Raw genomic sequence first — 19,636 nt, forward strand, 5'->3', positions numbered from 1 at the left:
AATCAGTTGGAAGCTCAATTAGTCAAAATATTCCAGCGTACTCATTTCTTTAGTTTCAATCGAATCTTTGAAGCTGAAATTCTAAATTTGAATACCAAATTATTTTCTCAATTGAAGAAAATACTAATCGAATTCATATATAATTGTTCAACTACCGATTAACCTTAGTGATATTTTACTTTTTGTCATTAGCTCTTCATACTTTTGTATCTTTTACATTATACATATATATATATATATATAATTAATTTTTTCTACATTGACAGTGTATAGTATATATATACATTATCAGTTTTGAATTAATAATAACTATGTAAAATTTGAATTTAAAATTCAATTTTTGCACATGTATCATGAATCTAATGGTGATAATATATACACCGCTAGATTTAATCACATATATATATATACACACACACATATACATACTGCGTAAAACTATCCTCCTTAAAATGGAAAGTTGGACACTTCAGAGTATTAAATTGTGGTCAAAATTTGAGTAGACCCGATCTTTAAAGATTCAATGATCCAGATTGTATTATATCACTTGACGAGATAGTGTGACACAATCTAAACCATTGGATTTTTAAAACCAGCTCTAGTGTGGGTCTTAAACTGTAGCTACCGATTTTTTATACTCAAAGCAACAACCAAGTAAAATTGCTGTATGCGAACAATAAAAGGACAAGGAAAACTTGTTTCATGCGTTCCACTTTAGACCGCAGAGGAAATCCCATGGTTCTCGTCTTCCTCAAGTAACAGCAAATCTAGAGAAAGTGAAGAAAGACAAAAAAAAGTTTCAAGAGAACTATACTTTGTTCTTTATCTCTTCTTTCTTTCTTTCTCAATGTCAAACATTTCGGGAGATGATGAACCTTTCAAGCATTACAGTGCTTCAACACCAACAAATAGTGATGGATCTTCAATTCAACAGCAGCAAGCTCCAAAAGACAAGAAGAAGAGAAACCCAGCTGGAAATCCTGGTAAACTTCTTTTACTTTGATAAATTTCTTGCTTTATTACATAAAAAAGAGCCACGTTAGACAGATTAGCCCTGACTTTCTCTGGTCATAATATCACCCAAATTCATTCTTTTAGCTAACTGAGGAAGAATTTGCAAAGTAATAAAACTCGATAGCTGAGTTTTCCATCTTCAGGGAAAAACTCGTTGACCTCCTACTAGAAAAATTCCCGATTCTCCTCTTGGTGCCTCGAGCCGGCGGAGTTACTTGAACCACTTTCCTAAAAAATAGAATAAATTTTGTAACCTTCTTTGGTTTTTTTGATAATCGTCAATTAAAAGGAGATATTTTCTTAATTTTTGTTTTAGCTATTTCAGCCGCCTCATGCCATAATTTTCGATGTCTTTTATGTAAATCTAGAGACTGGATTCAGCATGACTTTGGAGAATTCTGTGAGAAAGTGAGGGGACTTACTTCTTAGAAACTCAGATGTGCTAAATAAAGTTTCTATATGTATTTCAAAGATTTTAATCTGCAGTAAGTAGTAACTCTTATGGATTATCTTTGAGAATCTTGGTCAAGTCTAGAGGCAATTTCTTGTGCTTTTCTGAAGCAGATTAGAAAATAGTGATCCTTGAAAAAGTTGTTTTAAAAAATATTTGTACTCCTCTAATTAATCAACTTTTCTTTTTTAATTTTCTTTCTCCTCATAATCAACTTTAATTTTCTCGGCCTATAATAAAAATAAGCACTCAAAATGACATGACTCTCACAAATTTAAAGCTTTATTCTGCCAATTCTCAACAGACCAATTCATTCTTTATAACATATAACATACTCCCTTTTTTTGGCCTTAATAAGTCAAAATATTGTCAGCCTCCTTGTGATGAATGTTCTTTTCTGTGCAATCTCAAATGTGAAGCTAGTGTCTGTAAAGCTGTATACTTGAAATTCAAAAGGAATGAACCTATAAGTAACTTCAACTTAAAATTAAAAAAAAAAAAATCCGAATATGATCATTTTCAAGTAGAGAGTCCATCATGCTGAAATTGAAACATAAATATATCATTTCTCTCGTTAATTTGGAAACATTTTATTGTTTATCCGTGAAGTTCAATCAACATTCTTGACTCATGGGTACTCACTAGTAATGAATGAGCAAGCAGAAACTAGTGTAAAATTCAACTGATACATGCAGCAAATGATGTAACAAGTTGGAGAATGAGATTTTGATTCCCATCAATAATTTAGTAATTTATTTTACTTTTGGTTTGTTGAGATGAAATTTTCGAGATATTTAAATCACTTGTTAAAGAAAATTTAGGTAGCTAGGTTCAATTATTGATTTTGCTACACAATAATTGAGAGGTGACCACACCATTCCTAGCTACCTTTAAATTGCCTCTTCTATATTCGCCTTTGTTTTTTATGACTGTTTAGGTGAAATGACTCTGCTTCCATGCATGTACTAATACCTTTAATGGCTGCCTCCTCCCATCCTTCCTCAACTTGGTTTTCCACTGGCCTCACTTTTCTCTTGAGAAAATGAAAGATCGAGAGAATTGTAACTTGCCCACTTCTGTTTTTTTTCCATTGACAATTGAGTCCTATAAAAGAAAATTTTCTATCCACTTTTCTCATGGTCTTACTCGAAATTTCGATCTGTGGAAAGTTTGGAATACTAATAATACCATACCTTACTTGTCACCAGCATCAAATATAAGACAAAGATGGAGGGCCTGACATGTTTTGGTCACAATCGCCGGCCGACACATTAATTTGAGGCTAATTATAAACAAGCAGTTGATATATTTGTCAAATGATACTAACTTAATTCTTCAGGTTTTAAGTTCATAAAGAAAAAAGTTTTAGGTCCTGTTTAGATTGCGATTTTTTTGAAATTTTATTTTAGAATATCCTTTTGACATAGTTTTCAATTACCTTTTTACGTCATATACATCACACTATTGTAACTTTTTTTAATCAAAACTCCCAAAAAACTTTAATCCAAATGGGCTCTTAAATTCACCTTTATTGAAAGAAATTGTAAGAAACCAGCGAAAAATGGTCAAAAGTGATCAGAGATTATTCATGGAATGAAATTCCATTTTCCCTTATTCAGATTCATGTATGAATAAATTGAAACTCACCCAAAAAAAAAAAAAAAGAATGAACTTGTACAAAACCATGGCAAGGCTCAGACATGATCAAACAATCCAAAAATGGATACTGCAGGCACCAAGATTAAAATTTCACATATTACCAGCTTCATTTTCTCCTCTTTGTAGTTTTTTGTTTTAATATACAATATATATGCCCCAAGTCGTTTTTATGCTTTTATTAAAAGGACGGAGAAATAACAAAATAGATTTCTGAGATTGGTGCTCCAATTAACGTGCAGATCCAGATGCTGAAGTGATAGCTTTATCACCTAAAACCCTCATGGCTACAAAAAGATTCATATGTGAAATTTGCCAGAAAGGGTTTCAAAGGGACCAAAACCTTCAATTACATCGACGGGGCCATAATCTTCCCTGGAAGCTGAGGCAAAGAACCAGTACAGAAACAAGGAAACGAGTCTACGTTTGTCCAGAAACTTGCTGTGTTCACCACCATCCATCTCGAGCTTTAGGTGATCTTACAGGGATTAAGAAACATTATTCCCGTAAACATGGTGAAAAGAAATGGAAATGTGATAAGTGCTCAAAAAAGTATGCAGTGCAATCTGACTGGAAAGCTCATTCAAGAACTTGTGGTACAAGGGAATATAAATGCGAATGTGGTACCATCTTCTCCAGGTTCATAACAATGATACTTACTATATATATACATCTATTATATAGCTTGATGGTCAGCTTTTCAGCTGACTTATGATCATTTATTCTTAGCATAAATATCTATGACATGAGTGTAGCAAACAGTTTTCGCTAGATTAATTATTGGAGCTTCAAGGCTGGGATAGCAAAAATTCCGAGAAAGTTCATATGTAGTCGATATCTGATCATATTACACTAATAACTACTATGAAACAAGTATTTGATTGTATAGAGTTAGAGCAGAAGGTTCCAACTTTTATACTAGCATTGCTTTGTAAAGCTTCTTCAACTTGATCAATGCAATGAAATCTGAGTTATTTTGTGATTAAAACCAAAAACATGTGTAATATAAGCATTATAGAAAGGTGTACAAGAAATAAAATATTTAACATTAAATGCTTGTTTAATTAGCAATTATGCAACTGTTATAGGAGCCTACTTAATAAAGCTCTAGACCACATATCTCTTCCTTCCAGTTTTCTTTTCTGGGTAGGTAACATTCCGGCTTTCTTTTTTTCTTCCTTCCAATTTAATTATTCACTTTCTGTGTTTCTATTCTTAACTGAGATTCAATTTGTTTAATTTCTATTCCATTCTCCAGGAGAGATAGTTTCGTCACGCATAGAGCTTTCTGTGACGCCCTAGCTGAAGAAAACAGCAAAATTAGCCAGGTGTTAGCAGCCAACAAGGGAGGTACTAATATAGAAAGCCCGGAAGATCTTGAAACCATGTCAACGAGGACATTCGAGAACAAGCTTGGCACATCCATGGCAGCACCTGACTTAAGCCACCTAGATGGGACAATCTCAATGATGAAGACGCCACCTAATGAACTTATGCAGATGTCTATGGAACCATTAAACATTGCTGGATTAACCATGTTCCCTTCAACACTTTTAGGCAGCCCAAGAAACCTATCCTTTCCATCTTCACGTCCTCAGCTGAGCACAAATTCACCAACAGTCTTGAAAGGTTATAATGACAGCAATAGCAAATGCCACCAAGAAGCCAGTATAGCCCAGTTTTCAGCAACAGCCCTGATGCAGAAAGCAGCTCAAATTGGTTCAATCATGAGGAGCAATATAAGTTCTCCAATGGTGCAAAAGGGTTTTACTCCAAATATGGCACCGTTGTCCTACAATGGAACATTAAAGTATTTGAGCGATACGAACATATTTCATCAAAGGGGAACAGAAAAGGTTTCAGCATCAGATCAGCTTCATGACCCCCTTAGTAATGGAGATGAGAGCTCCAGAATGCAGAATTTGGGAACCAACAACGGTCTATTATTTAACGAAAACCTGGATTTCTTGCATAATAATGAGGGCGCTTGTGATGCAGATGATGGTGATACAACTATAAATGGAAGGAACCAAGCAGGGATTTATGCAAGAAGTCTCAAGAACTCGAATTTCATGACTCTGGATTTATTGGGGATCGGTGGATTCGGACATACAGTTTTTCATGGAATGCAGCAGCAAGAGATGGATGTTGAAGCAGCCACAACAGTACTAGAGGATGCAAGCTGCATCGGATACGTTTCAGCAACGGATCATTCAACTCACAATTGAGAAATTCACCTGGGATTCTTGATATCGAAATTATGTATTCTAGACAAGCACTTCTTATCTGTCAAGAATCGTTTATCTATATATATATATGGAACCAGAAAATTTATCTTGAGGGGCTGAGCTTTAATTTTAAAAAAAAACGTATAATTTTAAATTTTTTTTTTTTAAGTTTCTGTGGAGGCAAATTTTACATTTATAATTTATAAAAAAATTGTTTTGGAAAATCATTTAATTTCTTGCACTTTATAAGACTGAAAGCATGGGAAAAGAAATAGGGTGACTGATTATTCCCTCATATGCTTCGAGTTGGAGTTCTACAGCGTGTTCCTGTTTGATTATTTAATTCGATTTTAAATTTTGATTTTGCAAAATAAGATTTTTTTTTTTTTTTTGGCATTCTTGTTTGATTTTATGTCTAGATTTTTGAAACCGATGGTATAGCTAAGAGTAGTGTTTGTGCAGTCCAATTAATCTTTTTTTCTTTTTTTTTTTTTGCAAAATTTAGAGCAACTCCTACGTCAGGCCATCTTTCTTTTGGCAGTGAGTGTGAAACTGGTCAATTTTAGGACCAAATTATAAATAAAGGCCAGGTCCAAATCTTGAAGACCAAAAAATACAATTAATATTGTAAAAAGATTACTAGCACTTTAACAAATAGTGTAATTAAGGTTCACATTCGAACTTGCCATAATATTCTCTAATTTAGAAAGCAAAAACAACAAGGAGATTGGTTAACTTTCCCACATCCCACGATTAAAGAACCCTTTTGATTATTAAAGTCCATTTAGGAAAAAACCAAAAAGGCAAAAAAAAAAAAACTCCGGAGAAATTTCCGCAATTTGGTAGAAGCATAGTACTCAGATATAGGATTTGGTATAGATAGGATTGGAGGTTGGTATAATTGTCCAATTGTTATACTTTCTATATTATATGGTATACAGTTATATAATTTTGTTATACTCATAGAGTTTATTCGTGTATATCATATCAATGCATAAAATGAGTGTACAGGCACATTATACATACAGTATACTAATCGCACCTAATTAGATCTAAACCACTCATTTGGATTGGCCATTTTTTCAAAAAATATCTCATTCATAAAATATATCAAATATTTTTAAAAAAATTTATAATAAAAATTTTTCATATACACTGCTACAGTAAAATTTTTCAAAAACACCCCAAAAAATAACCCATCTAGACGATACTGAAGAATGAGAACCACTAGGAGTCTGTTTTGTTGGAAGTAAAATGTTTTCCTTGGGAAAATATTTTCCATGGAAGTAATTTTCCATGAAAATCATTTCCCTTTCATCATTTTCAGGTGTTTGGTTAGCTTATTGAAAATATTTTCTTACTTCATTTTTCTGGTGTTTGTTTAACTTTTGAAATATTTTCACTTTTATCTCTATCTTTATTTTCTACACATTATAACTACATACTTCTTCCCATGCAAAATAAGAAAATTTATCTCATTGTTTAACTTTAAAAAATCTTGGAGAAATATATATATGAATAAAAAATATCTCCTTAAGCAATAAACAAACTGCTGGCCATTTAGTGTCAAAAATCAATCATATGCAATGCTTATTGTGACATATATCTTGCACTCTCACTGCTGAAAGTTTCTCTAGAAAAGAATGTTCCTATTATACATAATTAATTACTAGCATAGGATAAGCAGGATGAGGTTTTTTTTTATTTTGAATATACTAGGAGGAGGGTTGGGTTGGGTTGGGTGGTACGGGGGAGGGAGTGTAAGGAAGAAGTCTTGGGTTCGAATCCTCCTGTTTACACTAAAAAAAAAAAAGAACATACTACAAGATATTTTCAGTAAGTTTGGAACATACTACAGGCGGGATGCATGCATTTCGGAAAACAACTTCAGTAAGTTTGGAAGGGAAGTTGTTTTCCATAAGATGAGTGAAAATATTTTACATAGGAAAATGTTTTCAGTAACTTTTGTGCAACCAAACACGGGAAATTAGAAAAATATTTTCCTGGAAAACATTTTCACCCGAAACAAACGGACCCTAGATGTCACATCTTTTACCGAAGAATGAGAACCACTAGAAAAGGATAACATTATCACCTACTGACCTACAGAAAATATGCAAATCTTTACGCTCATCCAGGCATAAAAAAAAAAAAAAAAACCACACTATCCTGGCAATTGAAGCAACGCTTAATCACAAAACGATGACCAATAATCAACATTGATGGCCATTCAGATGCAACACTATAGTTGCCTGAATGCATGCAAAATCAAGACCAAATTTCCCTATCCAATTTGCATGACTCAATCTTCTAATAATGACCAGAAAGAGAGTCTTCAGCAGCAAGCGGCAGTCCCTCCTCCCGCTGATTCTGCAAACCAATTTGCACCTTTAGCATCAACTTTCAGGAGGCGACTTCTCACAGGTGTTGCCTCGGCTTCTGTGGTTGCTGTTGGCGCTAATTTTGCCGGCATTACTAGCTTTCTTCTTGGGTTGTCGCCTGAAAATGCTAGGAGCTTGAAGCTAGATGTTCTTTATCCGATTGAGGGGTATAGCAGATGCATTGAAGCTAATCAAGCCTTTGCAGATCAAGGATTTGGTTAGTAAGTGAATTCCCCTCTGTCTAATTAACTAAGCTACTTCTTGAAATGTTTGAAAATTCAGCATTCAACATCCCAAGTACATAAAAGCTTTGAGGAGAAATCACTAACTACATAGATAATCAAGTCTTGATTTTACAGCTACATAGAAATTGGTTTTATGATATACAATATTAATTTATATGTATGGAAACAATTCTCAAGTTTTGGGTAAACTAGAAAACTAGAAGGCTAACAATTACTTTTTTATTAGACTTTCAAGTTTTGCTATGATACTGTGGAAAATGCAGAGTTCATATATCCTGCAAATTGGGTTGGAGATCAAACTCTGTTGTCTAGAGCAGCTGGGAAGGCAGAAAGATCACTGGATCCACCAGGGCTTAAAAATGGCCGGAAATATGTAAATGAGCCAATTGTTGCATTTGGTCCACCGGGTTCGACTGGAGAGCTCAATGTCAGTGTAATTGTCTCTACAGTCCCCAGTAATTTCTCGTATGTCCACTAAACCTTGTTTTTATCTTTCGTATCCCAGGAAATTCGAGAATTATTGGCTCTGGTTGAAGAAGCTAATTTTCTTCTTTTAACCTTTTTGAAAAAAAAAAAATCTTTTCCAACAAGGAGGTGTTTGGTTTGGATTTTATCCCACCAACCGTGTCGGGAGGAATAAGACTTAAAAAGCGGGGAGACGGGTAGGGGAATTTGAAGCTAATTAGATTAAATTTCACATTTTCTGTTCAGCTGCCTCGGTTGATTGTTCTTTAAAAGGGGAAATTTTCAATGATATTATCCATAAGTTTCCCCTTAGAACAAATGCTTTGCTGGTGATAATTGAAACTGCAACTTATCTTTTTTCTTTATTTAGGGGAGTGCTATTATAATTTTTTTAAAAAAATAAGAGAGAGAATTCGTAATATGAAAATCTTTTACTAAGTGACAATAATGCGACTTAGCGACAGAAATATTAGTGTATAGTAAATTACACAAATATATTTCTTGAATTACACACTCGATCTTTAGCATTAGAAGTTTAATGCCATGGTTAGATTGCTATTTTCTAAAGAAAAATGTTTATAATTTTTATGAATAAATTTTTCAATCATCTTTCTGTCTCATCTTTAATACGAAACGATATATAGCTGGCGGCTCTCAAGAATAATCACTCAGCAATCTGCATAATTGTTTTCTTTTAGAAATTTGATACATGTCTGTGGAAATTATGAGCGTGCTAGTGGCAATGGTACTTGGCTGCATAATCAATCTTCTACATTAACATACCATTCCTTGGCCCCTTCACAGTATTGAGGCATTTGGGAGTCCAAAAGAAGTTGGAGAAGAATTGATCAAGACGATCACTGGAAAACGTCCAGATGTAAAGGGAACCTTAATCCAATCATATTCAAGAGAGGATTCCTCCAAGAATGTTAGATATTACTCATTGGAATTCCAAGTTGAAAGCCCAACGTTTCAAAGACACAATGTTGCAGTATTTTGTACCAAGGGAGGAAGGCTGTTTACTCTGAATGCTCAGGCCCCAGAGTCACTCTGGCCACAAATTAAATCGGACTTGTATACAATTGCTGATTCTTTTAGTCTAACCTCATAAATAAATCCCGGTTGAGAATTTTTCTGTCATCAACATGGTTGGTCCAAAAAAAAACATGGTTGGTTCAAAATTTCATATTCTTCTTTGCTCCAATTACAACAAAAAGCTTTTGGGCAAATTATACTTTACCCCATGTGGTTTAGTGTTTATTTACATAATCCTCTATAATTTTAAAAACTATGCATAACCCCCTCATTATTTGAATTAAAGTATCAAAGTGACGGAATTTGTAATCCATAACGGGGTTAACTAAAATGTCAAAAATATCGTTATATAAAGTTGAAAATTATTTATTAACCATAGAGGGCTATGTATATATATTGAAAATCATAAGGGAGTTATATGGTAAAGTACTAAATCATAAGGGGATTATATGATAAAATATAAAATCATACAGGGTTAGAGTGTCATGTGTTTATATAATTTGGTCATTTCACCTATTTTAGTTTTTAAACAAGGGTAATTTCGACATTTTCATAGGTTCTATTATGGATGATCATTTTCATTACTTTGACACTTTAATCCAAACTATAAGGGGTTACATATATTTTTTAAAACTATAGGGGACTATGTGAAAATTAACTATACTATAGGAGTATAGGGGGTAAAGTGTAATTTGCCCAATGCTTTTTCCTTTGGAGGAAGAAAAAAAAAAGATAAGAGTGGAATGAACAGATTTAGTCAACATTAGGAAATATTGTGCTAGAAGTAATTTTTTTTAGGGGAAAAGGGTTTTAAGTCATTCTTACTCTCGACCCATATCAACTTTTCAGGTGATTTTTTTCTCAAGAACTTATGTGTTTTATTGGTTAAACTCTACCATTTTTTTTCTTTGGGGTAAGAAAAAAAAAAAAGCATCACACTTTTCTCTGATGTAAAAAACACGATTTTGAAAATGAGGAAAGGTAATTTAGGAGAAAATCATGATTTAAGATTGGGAAAAATTTTTTAAATATGTGAGTAGTGTGGCGTATTCTTCTAAACTGATTTATTGGACTCTAAATTAAGGACTTGCACGCTAATATTGTATTTGAATCAGGAAAAGTGAGGGATGATTGTAGCAAAAGTAGTTGTCTTTTAAAGCCAAAGTAAATATCTTTTAATCATGGGATAATATCAGAAACCTCCCCTGAGGTTTCTTCAAATATCACTTAGCTCCCCCCACATTTTAGAAATCTCTCTTACCACCCCTCAAGTGATAATGGGTCAGCAGTCAACAAGAAATCTAATCAATTGCTAATAATACCCTTTGCTTTGCTGTTAACTTATTCAGCTGATAAAATACAAAAAATGACTGAGAGAGCAAGCATGGAACTGTATAAAGCCCGGGAAAGCATTGCCGCCTAGAAGCTGAGTTCCGTACGAATTGCATGGCGCCATTTTGCTCTGATAAGACGTCTAATAGCCCGGGAAATGAAGAGGAATGAAATACTACTTATAACTGTGATTGTTATTTGATAGTATCTTTCTGGAAATTGGTCCATGGATATTGCAGAGGAGGAGAAATATTGCAAAGTATTGAATTGCATGCGTTCGGTTGGAGTGAAAGTGATTTTGTCAAAACTGAGCTGCACAACAGGTAAAAATCTTCCATTGCTAGTTGATATGATCAACATGTAGAAGGAGAACTTGTCGAGTGCCATGAACTGTTCTTCATCAGTTGCCTATAATATCTCTGTTTTCTTGTGTTTTTCTATTTTGTTGGACTTGCTCTGGCTGAGTTTCATTGGTAGTTGATATGATGAACATGTAACAGGAGAAAATGCAGGTGTCATGAACTGTTCTTCATGATTTGCCTATAATATCTCTGTTTTCCTTGTGTTTTTGTGGTTTATTGGACTTGATGACCGAGTTTAACATCCAAACAGAGCCTTTGTATGTGATCCTTATATTAAGTATTGTTAATGTTGGATGCTGTAAAGAATGTCTGATTTGATGAACTATGCTTGATCTTTATTTTATTGGTTCAAAAAAGTTGATGAATATTGAGTTGAAACTAAGCTGTAATATATAAGAACAGCTTAGCTTTGTAGCTTAACTTTGTAGCTTAGCTTTGCAACCTGAGTTTGACTTTGATTAAGCATGCGTGTGTTATACTATGTCCCTTGTGAGAATATGTGATCCTTATAGCGACTGATTCAAACTTTTCTTGCAAACACACTGATATGTAGGATGAGAAGAATTATTGCACATGATATTCTAGTCCATTACATGGGAAACACTATCAGAATTCCTAATGTCGATCCAAAGAACTATCAATATATTGACCTTCTTGGTGATGTTACTGATAAGGCAATGAATGATTTGCCTGGAAATTTGAACATGCTTGTGCATATGCAATGTGCGATTCCTAGGACAACAGGCTTTATGGACATCAGTAGTGACAAATCAGTCCTTGATATGTTCAAACTTCATGAAATGATCTTGTTATAAACTTGTACTTGCTGCACCTGGATATTATTCCTACTACAGAGGAGAATATGGTAGACTACAGGAATAACCAACTTATTGTGGCACAGAAAGACATAGGAATCGAAAATGCTCATATTCCTGTAGTTGACAGTAAGAGTGATGATGAGATTTATGCTTCTAGTTCTGATGACTCTTCGAAGGATGACATAGATAGTGACTTGGAAGATGTCATAGCTGAAGATAGGGCCTTAATTTCTAGTAGTGATAAGGAGGAAAATGACTTGTCTGATTATGAGGAAATAGAGGATGCACAAGTTGTCCCTGATTCAGAATCTGACCAAGAGACTGATCCTATGAGAGCAATCATGCAGTCAAAAATGTGGACTTACAATCCAAGAGAGGACATTGAGTTTGAGAAAGGGATGCTATTTACCAGTGTGGATGTATTTAGAGCAGTGTTGAAGGACTATGCTATTCAGAAAGGATTTCCATTGGTGAGGTTGAAAAATGAAAAGAGCAGGTGCACTGCCAAGTGTGGTGCTGAGGGGTGTAACTGGAGGATTCATACATCTCCAGTTGGTGACACAACCACATTCATGGTTAAGACATATACACCTGAGCATACGTGTGTCATGAATAGGAAAAATTCAGAAGCAACATCAGATTGGATAGCAAAGAAGTTAATTTCTGTTATGAGAGATCACCGAGAGATGACAAGCAAGGAAGTAAAGGCTGAAATGCAGAAGCATGGAGTCTTGCCAAGTAAAATGCAAATTTACAGGGCAAAAAAGAAAGCCTTGGAACAAATAGAAGGATCATACAGTGAGGCCTATGGAAAATTACCAAAATATGCTGAACTGTTGAGGATGCACAACCCAGGAAGCATCATAAAAATTCACTATGATAGGCCAAACATTCTGGTAGAGCCTAAATTTCTGAGATTGTTTGTCTCTTTCAAGGCACAAAGAGATGGTTTCCTGGCAGGTTGCAGGCCATTTATTGGTTTTGATGGCTGCCATTTGAAAGCTGCATTTGGGGGCATTCTGTTGACTGTTGTTGCTCTTGATGGGAACAATAGTTTGTTTCCATTAGCTTTTGCTGTTGTAGAGTGTGAAAACAAGGAAGCCTGGAGTTGATTTTTTTATTATTTTCAGGAATTCTTTGAACCATTTCCAGCCAATATTCCACTCACTTTCATGAGTGATAGACAGAAGGTATGTTTTATATTTCTGTATTTTTCGTGTTTCAAATTTTCTCTATTGCTGTTATAGTGGCTGAATCAAGTGTTTGAAGGAATTTGTTTCTGAAACTTCTGTATAGGGACTCAACCTTGCTTATGAGGAACAAGTGCCTGAAACTGCTGCACGATATTGCTGTTGGCACATCTACTGCAACTTCAAAGTCAAATTTTCAGGATTGCTGCTAAGGAGATTTTTTTGGCAAGCAGCTAGAAGTTATGATTTGATAGGACACAATGAGACTATGGAAAGAATAAAAAATATTAACATAGATGCTTGGAAATACTTAGCAAACATTCCTAAGTGTAATTGGGCAAGGCATGCATTTTCTGTTGAAATTAAGTGTGATCATGTCACCAATAATTTCACAGAATCTTTTAATGCATGGGTTGGAGAACTGAGAGGAAAGAATATACTTGCTCTGGCTGAAGGACTGAGACAAAAATTTATGAAAAAACTGCATAAGAGGTATCAAAAAGGCTGCACATGGACATCTAGTGTTACTCCACATGTTATTGGCAAGCTGAAGGATATTGCAGCTGAAACAAGAAGGTGTTCACTAATAATGGCAAGTGACAACATGTTTGAAGTAGCATACTAAGATAAGTCCTATATAGTCAAGTTGACTGAGAGGACATGTGAATGCGGGGCTTTCCAGTTGACTGGCATTCCTTGCAAGCATGCTGCACTAGGAGCTATTTATAGAAGGGAGAAACTGGAAAGCTACTGTGATGCAGCCTTTTCCATTGATCAATACTTGAAAACGTATGCATTCATGATCAACCCAATTCCACATATGAATAGGTGGCCTCCAATGGAAGATGTGACACCAGTAGTAGTTTTGCCACCACCACTTAGACGAAGAGCTGGTAGACCAAGAAGAAATAGAAGAAGAGCACCTGATGAAGGAGCTCCTGCACCTCAACACAAAAGATCAATCAGTTTCAGATGCTCAAAGTGCGGCAGATTTGGACATAATAGGAGAACTTGTCAAGGCGCTCCTGTCGTTGAAAAAAGAGGCAGCAGTTGTGACGACCCCACCGTACCCAGAGGCGTACCAAAGGGCTTAGCAGGCCGTCTGCCTAGCTCGCGCCAGGACTCGAAATAAAAAACTAATAACAACTAGTCACACCCAAACGGTTACTATACACATTATATACATGCTCAAAAGTTCACTATGTACATCACATACAGCAGCAAAAGTGTTCTATGTACAATTCAAAAGTAGAAGTCCGAACTACTGCTATAAGGGAAAATCGTTCAAAACGTCCTTCACATTTTATAAGATGACTTTTTTTGTCCCTTACTTTTAAAAGTGTAATTTTACGTCCCTTACAAATTCACATTGATCAAATTTAGTCCCTATCTAGGTTTTCGACTAATTTTTAACCGAAATCTACCACGTGCCTTGCATGTAATCATTTTTAAGGGCAAAATTGTCATATCAAATTTTACATAATTTGATTCATAATCCCTCACATTTCGCAAATGAATTTTTTTGTCCATAACATTTTACAAAATGAATTATTTCGTCCCTCACATTTTTCAAAATGAATTTTTTCATCTCTCATTGATTATGTGTACGAATAGTTTTTTTTCTTTAAATCCATGTATATATCTATTTGATTTCACCTGAACAGTGCGAATAACATATAATATATCTTTATTTAATTTCATTTAAACAGGTTAATCGTAATTGTGCATATGTTATTCAACTTATATATACAGGAGTTTAAAACTAATAATTTTGTTTTCAACCATATATATATCTAAATGATTTCACCATGTGAACCTATTCAATATTTGTGACGTTTTTATTTTGGTAATAATTTATTTATTGAGTTGTATAATAAGGTCATCTAATTAATTGATCCTAACTTAAATTCTATAGTTGTGCTAACAAATTGCAATTTAAATCTGAAATTTTTACTCACCACTTTTAAGACCAACAATTGAATTACTTGCCTTGTAATTGTTTTCAAATTTAAAAGTGCCAATCACTTACTTCTTTTTATCATACTTTTTCTTTGTTTATTTTTTCTATCCAAATTTAATTCGATATAAACGCTCGATAATGTTTAGGCTTAAATGTCTTCTTTGTTTTCAATTTTTGAGTAACGAAATGAATATGAGTGAAAAACTAATAATTTTTTTAAAATCCATGTATATATCTATGTGATTTCACCTGAATAATATGAATAGCATATAATATATCTCTATTTGATTTCAAATAGAGATATATTATGTGCTATTCGTACTACTTAGGTGAAATCAAACATATATATACATGTGTTTAAAAAAATTATTCGCACACATGATCAATAGGGATGAAAAAATTCAGTTTGAAAAATGTGAAGGATGAAAAAAATTTATTTTGTAAAATGTGAGGGACTTATGTAAAATTTGATTTGACAATTTTGCCATTAAAAAATGATCACATTCAAGGCATGTGGTGGATTCCAACCAAAAACTAGTCAAAAACCTAAATAGGGATCAAATTTGACCAATGTAACTTTGTAAGGGACGTGAAATTACATTTTTAAAAGTGAGGGACGAAAAAAGTTATTTTATAAAATGTAATGGACGTTTTGAACGATTTTCCCTTATGCTATCACTACAACTATAACCATAAGGTGGACCCTAAGGTGGGTCGGAACACTTATCACTATTACTATTACACACATATCAATTGCCCAAAGAAAGGTTTTAAACCTAACTAAACTAGTCGAACGCCCAAAAGTGGTCCCCTCGTCGACCCCTGTAAGGAAAACAAATGAAAGGGGTAAGCTAAACGCTTAGTAAGTACGCAGGGGTAAAAGCGTAAATTTCACATGGTGGGAGCAATTAAAGTCACATAATGTCAAGTTAAAAAGCAAAATAATAACACAGATGTAGGATACAGATTGGTTTCAAAGCCAAGTAGTTTGTCATGATTGACCACCTGCCGACACTCCGTCGACCGCAAAGTATGGTCCGTAGAGCTCTACTTGTCAACCCGCTGTCCACCTTAGCACCCACACTGGCCAGTCACCCACACACACATAATAGCTCGAGCAAGGTTGGTTCATGCACACAGGTTCACATATTTGGTTCACAAACCAATTCATATATTTAGTTAACCTGATGATCTCAAGTCTAAGTTAGACTAGCTCCGACCAAGTCCCTGCCGGCTCGAATAGCCCAACTAGGTCTTGAGATCGGACCCCACACATATCACAAATGTCACCCCGAGCTACAAGCTCTAGGGTTCAGCCCCAACAGCATGCTATTTACACATATCAAGTACAAGTATGGGTATATTTTAGAGTTTAGGTCGAGTGTGATAAAGTACACTCTCGCCTAAAGTCCCTTTTATTCAAAACATACCACATAAAGGCGTTGACTTAGACACATAGCCCTAGATACTTACCAAAGTATAAAAGAGCTACAACTAAGCAAAAGCGTCGTCCACTCCACTAACGGGCCCCAGCAGCCGCCTCTAGCTCGTCACTGTCTGCAATAGACGATTGCGTCACATTAGCCCATAAACGGTTATCAAATAGCAAATCATAAGCAAAACGACAAAAACGACGCGTGCGCGCGCGGAAACAACAGACGGAAACGGAAACGGCCGTTAGTGCGGAAACGGCAGATTTGCTACCCCTTTTCATTTTGATCATAAGTTGGGCTACAAGTGTCCGTTTAAGGCGTATGAGGCGCCGTTTCGAAGCTAAGAGGATACACTATAACTTTATGGAGACCTCAAGAACTGCAACTGGGATCTTCAGTACCAAGCGAACCAAACAAATTGGGTCACGAAAGCTGTCCAAGATCAAATGGTCAGTTTCAGGGGTGCTGGCCGTTTTATATGCTACACATATCCAATTGATCTGAAACTTGACAGTTAGAAAGTTCATTCCAAGATGAACAACTTTCATGAAGGCTGGAAAACCTGAATCCAAACGTAAATAGGTCATCTAGACCAAAACAGGTTCGGACAGCTTAAGATCGTTTTCACGGATAGGCCCTGTTTAATTGGCTATATCTCAGGTTTTATAAATCCGATTCATGAAATTCCAAAGGCGTTGGAAATCTCTGATATAGGGTTATAAGTTTGGTGTTTTGGTCACGAGCCTGATCAGCTTGTAACCTGGTCAAATTCGAAGCCAAAGTTCTAGTTGTAAACTGTCCTGGTTTGCTGTTTTGCTGGACCAACGCGCGCAATCGCGTGAAACAAATTCGCACCACACACACAAGATTCTAAGCCATTGCTACACCATTCTAACACATATAAAGCACTCCCTAATTGCCCTAACAAGACTCCCGAAATACCTCATGAAAACAGCCCCTAACCCTAACCTTTTCTAACCAAAAGGCAAGTTCTACATTCATTAACCTTTCTAACCAAAGCTAATCCATATCTAACCAAGGCATAATCATTTAAGCCCTAAACAAACCCAAAACATCAGCCCCTCAACCTAGGGTTTCTTACCCAAATTTCGGACATCATCACACCTCACCCAAGAAACAAAATTAACAACTTAAGCAAGTCATTTACAAGCTTAATTTCACCACCAAAGCATTAATCTAACATAAACCATAGAAACCCTAATTTGTCTTAGCTTGGCCGAAATTTAAGACATCCAATTTGAGCAAAATTAAACCATAAAACCACCAAGAATTACAACTATATCATCAACAAAGGCAATAACAACAAGAATCAACAATTTCAAAGGCTACAAGCCTTAATCCTCCAAGCAACTTTCAAGAGGAGTTTCTTACCTCCAACTAAGATGTAGTACAAGAGTAGGACAACCTCCACCAAGCTCCAAGGTGCTCCTAGCAAGCTTCAAGACCAAAGATGGAAGCTCCAAGTGCAAGAATTTTGCAAAGTTTTTTCTCCTTTTCTCTTCTCTCTCCCACGGCTCACTCTCTCTTTCTTTCTCTTGTTGTTTTGACTTATGTCACTTATGGTTCCTTATGTCTTATGACTTAAGGGTTATAAGACAAACCCATCTAACAACTCAAGATATTTTCTTATATCAACCAATCACAAAATAGTATAGGAATTGCCTTTAAGTCCTTGCAACCTTGTCTTGCCAAATTCTCCACTCTTGCCCTAATAACTTTCATTTTCTATCATTATACTCCATAGGACTTAATCTTAGCTTAATCCCAATGCCCTAACCTCACTTAGCAATTGCACTAATCACCCTTAAACTTTACTTACCTATTCTAAATCAATCTTCATCACACTTAAAATCAACCAAATAACCACTTTATGTCAAGGCCAAAATTAGAGTATAAACTAACTTAAACACTTTAAACCAAGGGTTAACTAGGGTTTCTCCTCGTTTAGGGTTTTCTAACCTTTTAAATCCACTTAACCCCATATCAATATATATACAAACACATACCTACACATGTCTAATACACATTCAAACATGCAATTGCAATAGAAATGGCTATCTAGGGTTTCGCTTAAAAATTTTCGATTTTTGAGCAATTAATTCCCAATTAGGGATTTTCGGATTATTTGGAATAAAATCACAGTAAAACTTATTATTTTCATATAAATTCACAATTTAGGGCAACCGGGGTCTCACAGCAGTACTTCTACAAATCAGGTAGCAAGTCGAAGAGGAAAACCAGGAAGAGGCATTGCCAATACTGGATTAGCAGGATCTGTTCTATGGGTAATTGAAGCAATGTCAAATTATAGTATCTTCATGCGTATTAATTCCTTGCAAATGAGCTTAGCTTTTGGATTTGATTTGTCAGGAACATGCACAAGGAAATGTCCCAGTCATTGTATCAAGTCAAGGCAGTAATGGAAGCACTCAAAATCATGTTGCTGGAGCTCATGTTCAACTTAATCATTCTGCCTGCACTAGTACTAATACCAGAAAGGTATAGTTAATCAGAAATTAGATTCAGCACCTATTGCTAACTATTCTAACTATCGACCAGTCATTAGTTTAATAACATTTGTTGCATGGCTTCAGAGAGGAGGGCCAAATGCAGGAGTTGGAACTACTGTTGCTAACACCAATAAGAGAGCCAGACCTTCCATTGCTGTTGGCTCAGAACAAACTCCAGCAGTCACTGCATCTTCAATATCCATTTCTGCTGGTATGGGATCTCACATTGACAATAGCAGCATCAGTATGAGGTTCTAATTAGTACTAGTATTATGAGTTTTGCTTTGGGAGACTGATCTGGTACATTTGTATACGTAGCATTCCTCATCATCTAGAATGATGTTTTTAGATGATGCTTTCTGAGATTTTTGTTGATTGCTACATACTTTTGTTTAGTTGTAAATGTGGATGCAAGTGGTTAATTGCATTCCCAGTCCCAGTGAACGACTTCAAAGACATATGTTTTGGTACTTATGTTTGGGAATTGCAGCATTCCTCAACACAAGTATGCTCTGCTGCTACCCATAGATCTTGG

The 19,636-nt window shown here is 35.2% G+C and overlaps 2 protein-coding genes across 3 annotated transcripts; both read left to right on the plus strand.

The window, feature by feature from the left end:
• Nucleotides 1-680: 680 nt before the first annotated feature.
• LOC113732849 (zinc finger protein JACKDAW) lies at nucleotides 681-5,461 on the plus strand. The gene is made up of 3 exons (XM_027258852.2): nucleotides 681-983; nucleotides 3,364-3,760; nucleotides 4,380-5,461. The coding sequence occupies exons 1-3, from the start codon at nucleotides 848-850 to the stop codon at nucleotides 5,347-5,349; spliced, it is 1,503 nt and encodes a 500-aa protein (XP_027114653.1). The 5' UTR covers nucleotides 681-847; the 3' UTR covers nucleotides 5,350-5,461.
• A 2,021-nt stretch (nucleotides 5,462-7,482) lies between these two features.
• Nucleotides 7,483-9,580, plus strand: LOC113732850 (psbP domain-containing protein 7, chloroplastic-like). Of its 2 annotated transcripts, none has more exons than XM_027258854.2 (3): nucleotides 7,483-7,947; nucleotides 8,239-8,402; nucleotides 9,245-9,338. In XM_027258854.2, exons 1-3 carry the CDS (start codon nucleotides 7,572-7,574, stop codon nucleotides 9,248-9,250), a joined length of 546 nt encoding a protein of 181 aa, XP_027114655.1. In that variant the 5' UTR covers nucleotides 7,483-7,571; the 3' UTR covers nucleotides 9,251-9,338. The 2 variants fall into 2 exon arrangements, with proteins under 2 accessions (XP_027114655.1, XP_027114654.1); XM_027258853.2 differs by having other exon boundaries at nucleotides 7,487-7,947; nucleotides 8,239-8,440; nucleotides 9,245-9,580.
• The last annotated feature ends 10,056 nt before the right edge of the window (nucleotides 9,581-19,636 follow it).

The sequence above is a fragment of the Coffea arabica genome, chromosome 2e (genome assembly GCF_036785885.1).
Source record: "Coffea arabica cultivar ET-39 chromosome 2e, Coffea Arabica ET-39 HiFi, whole genome shotgun sequence".
In the NCBI taxonomy this organism is placed as follows: domain Eukaryota; kingdom Viridiplantae; phylum Streptophyta; class Magnoliopsida; order Gentianales; family Rubiaceae; genus Coffea; species Coffea arabica.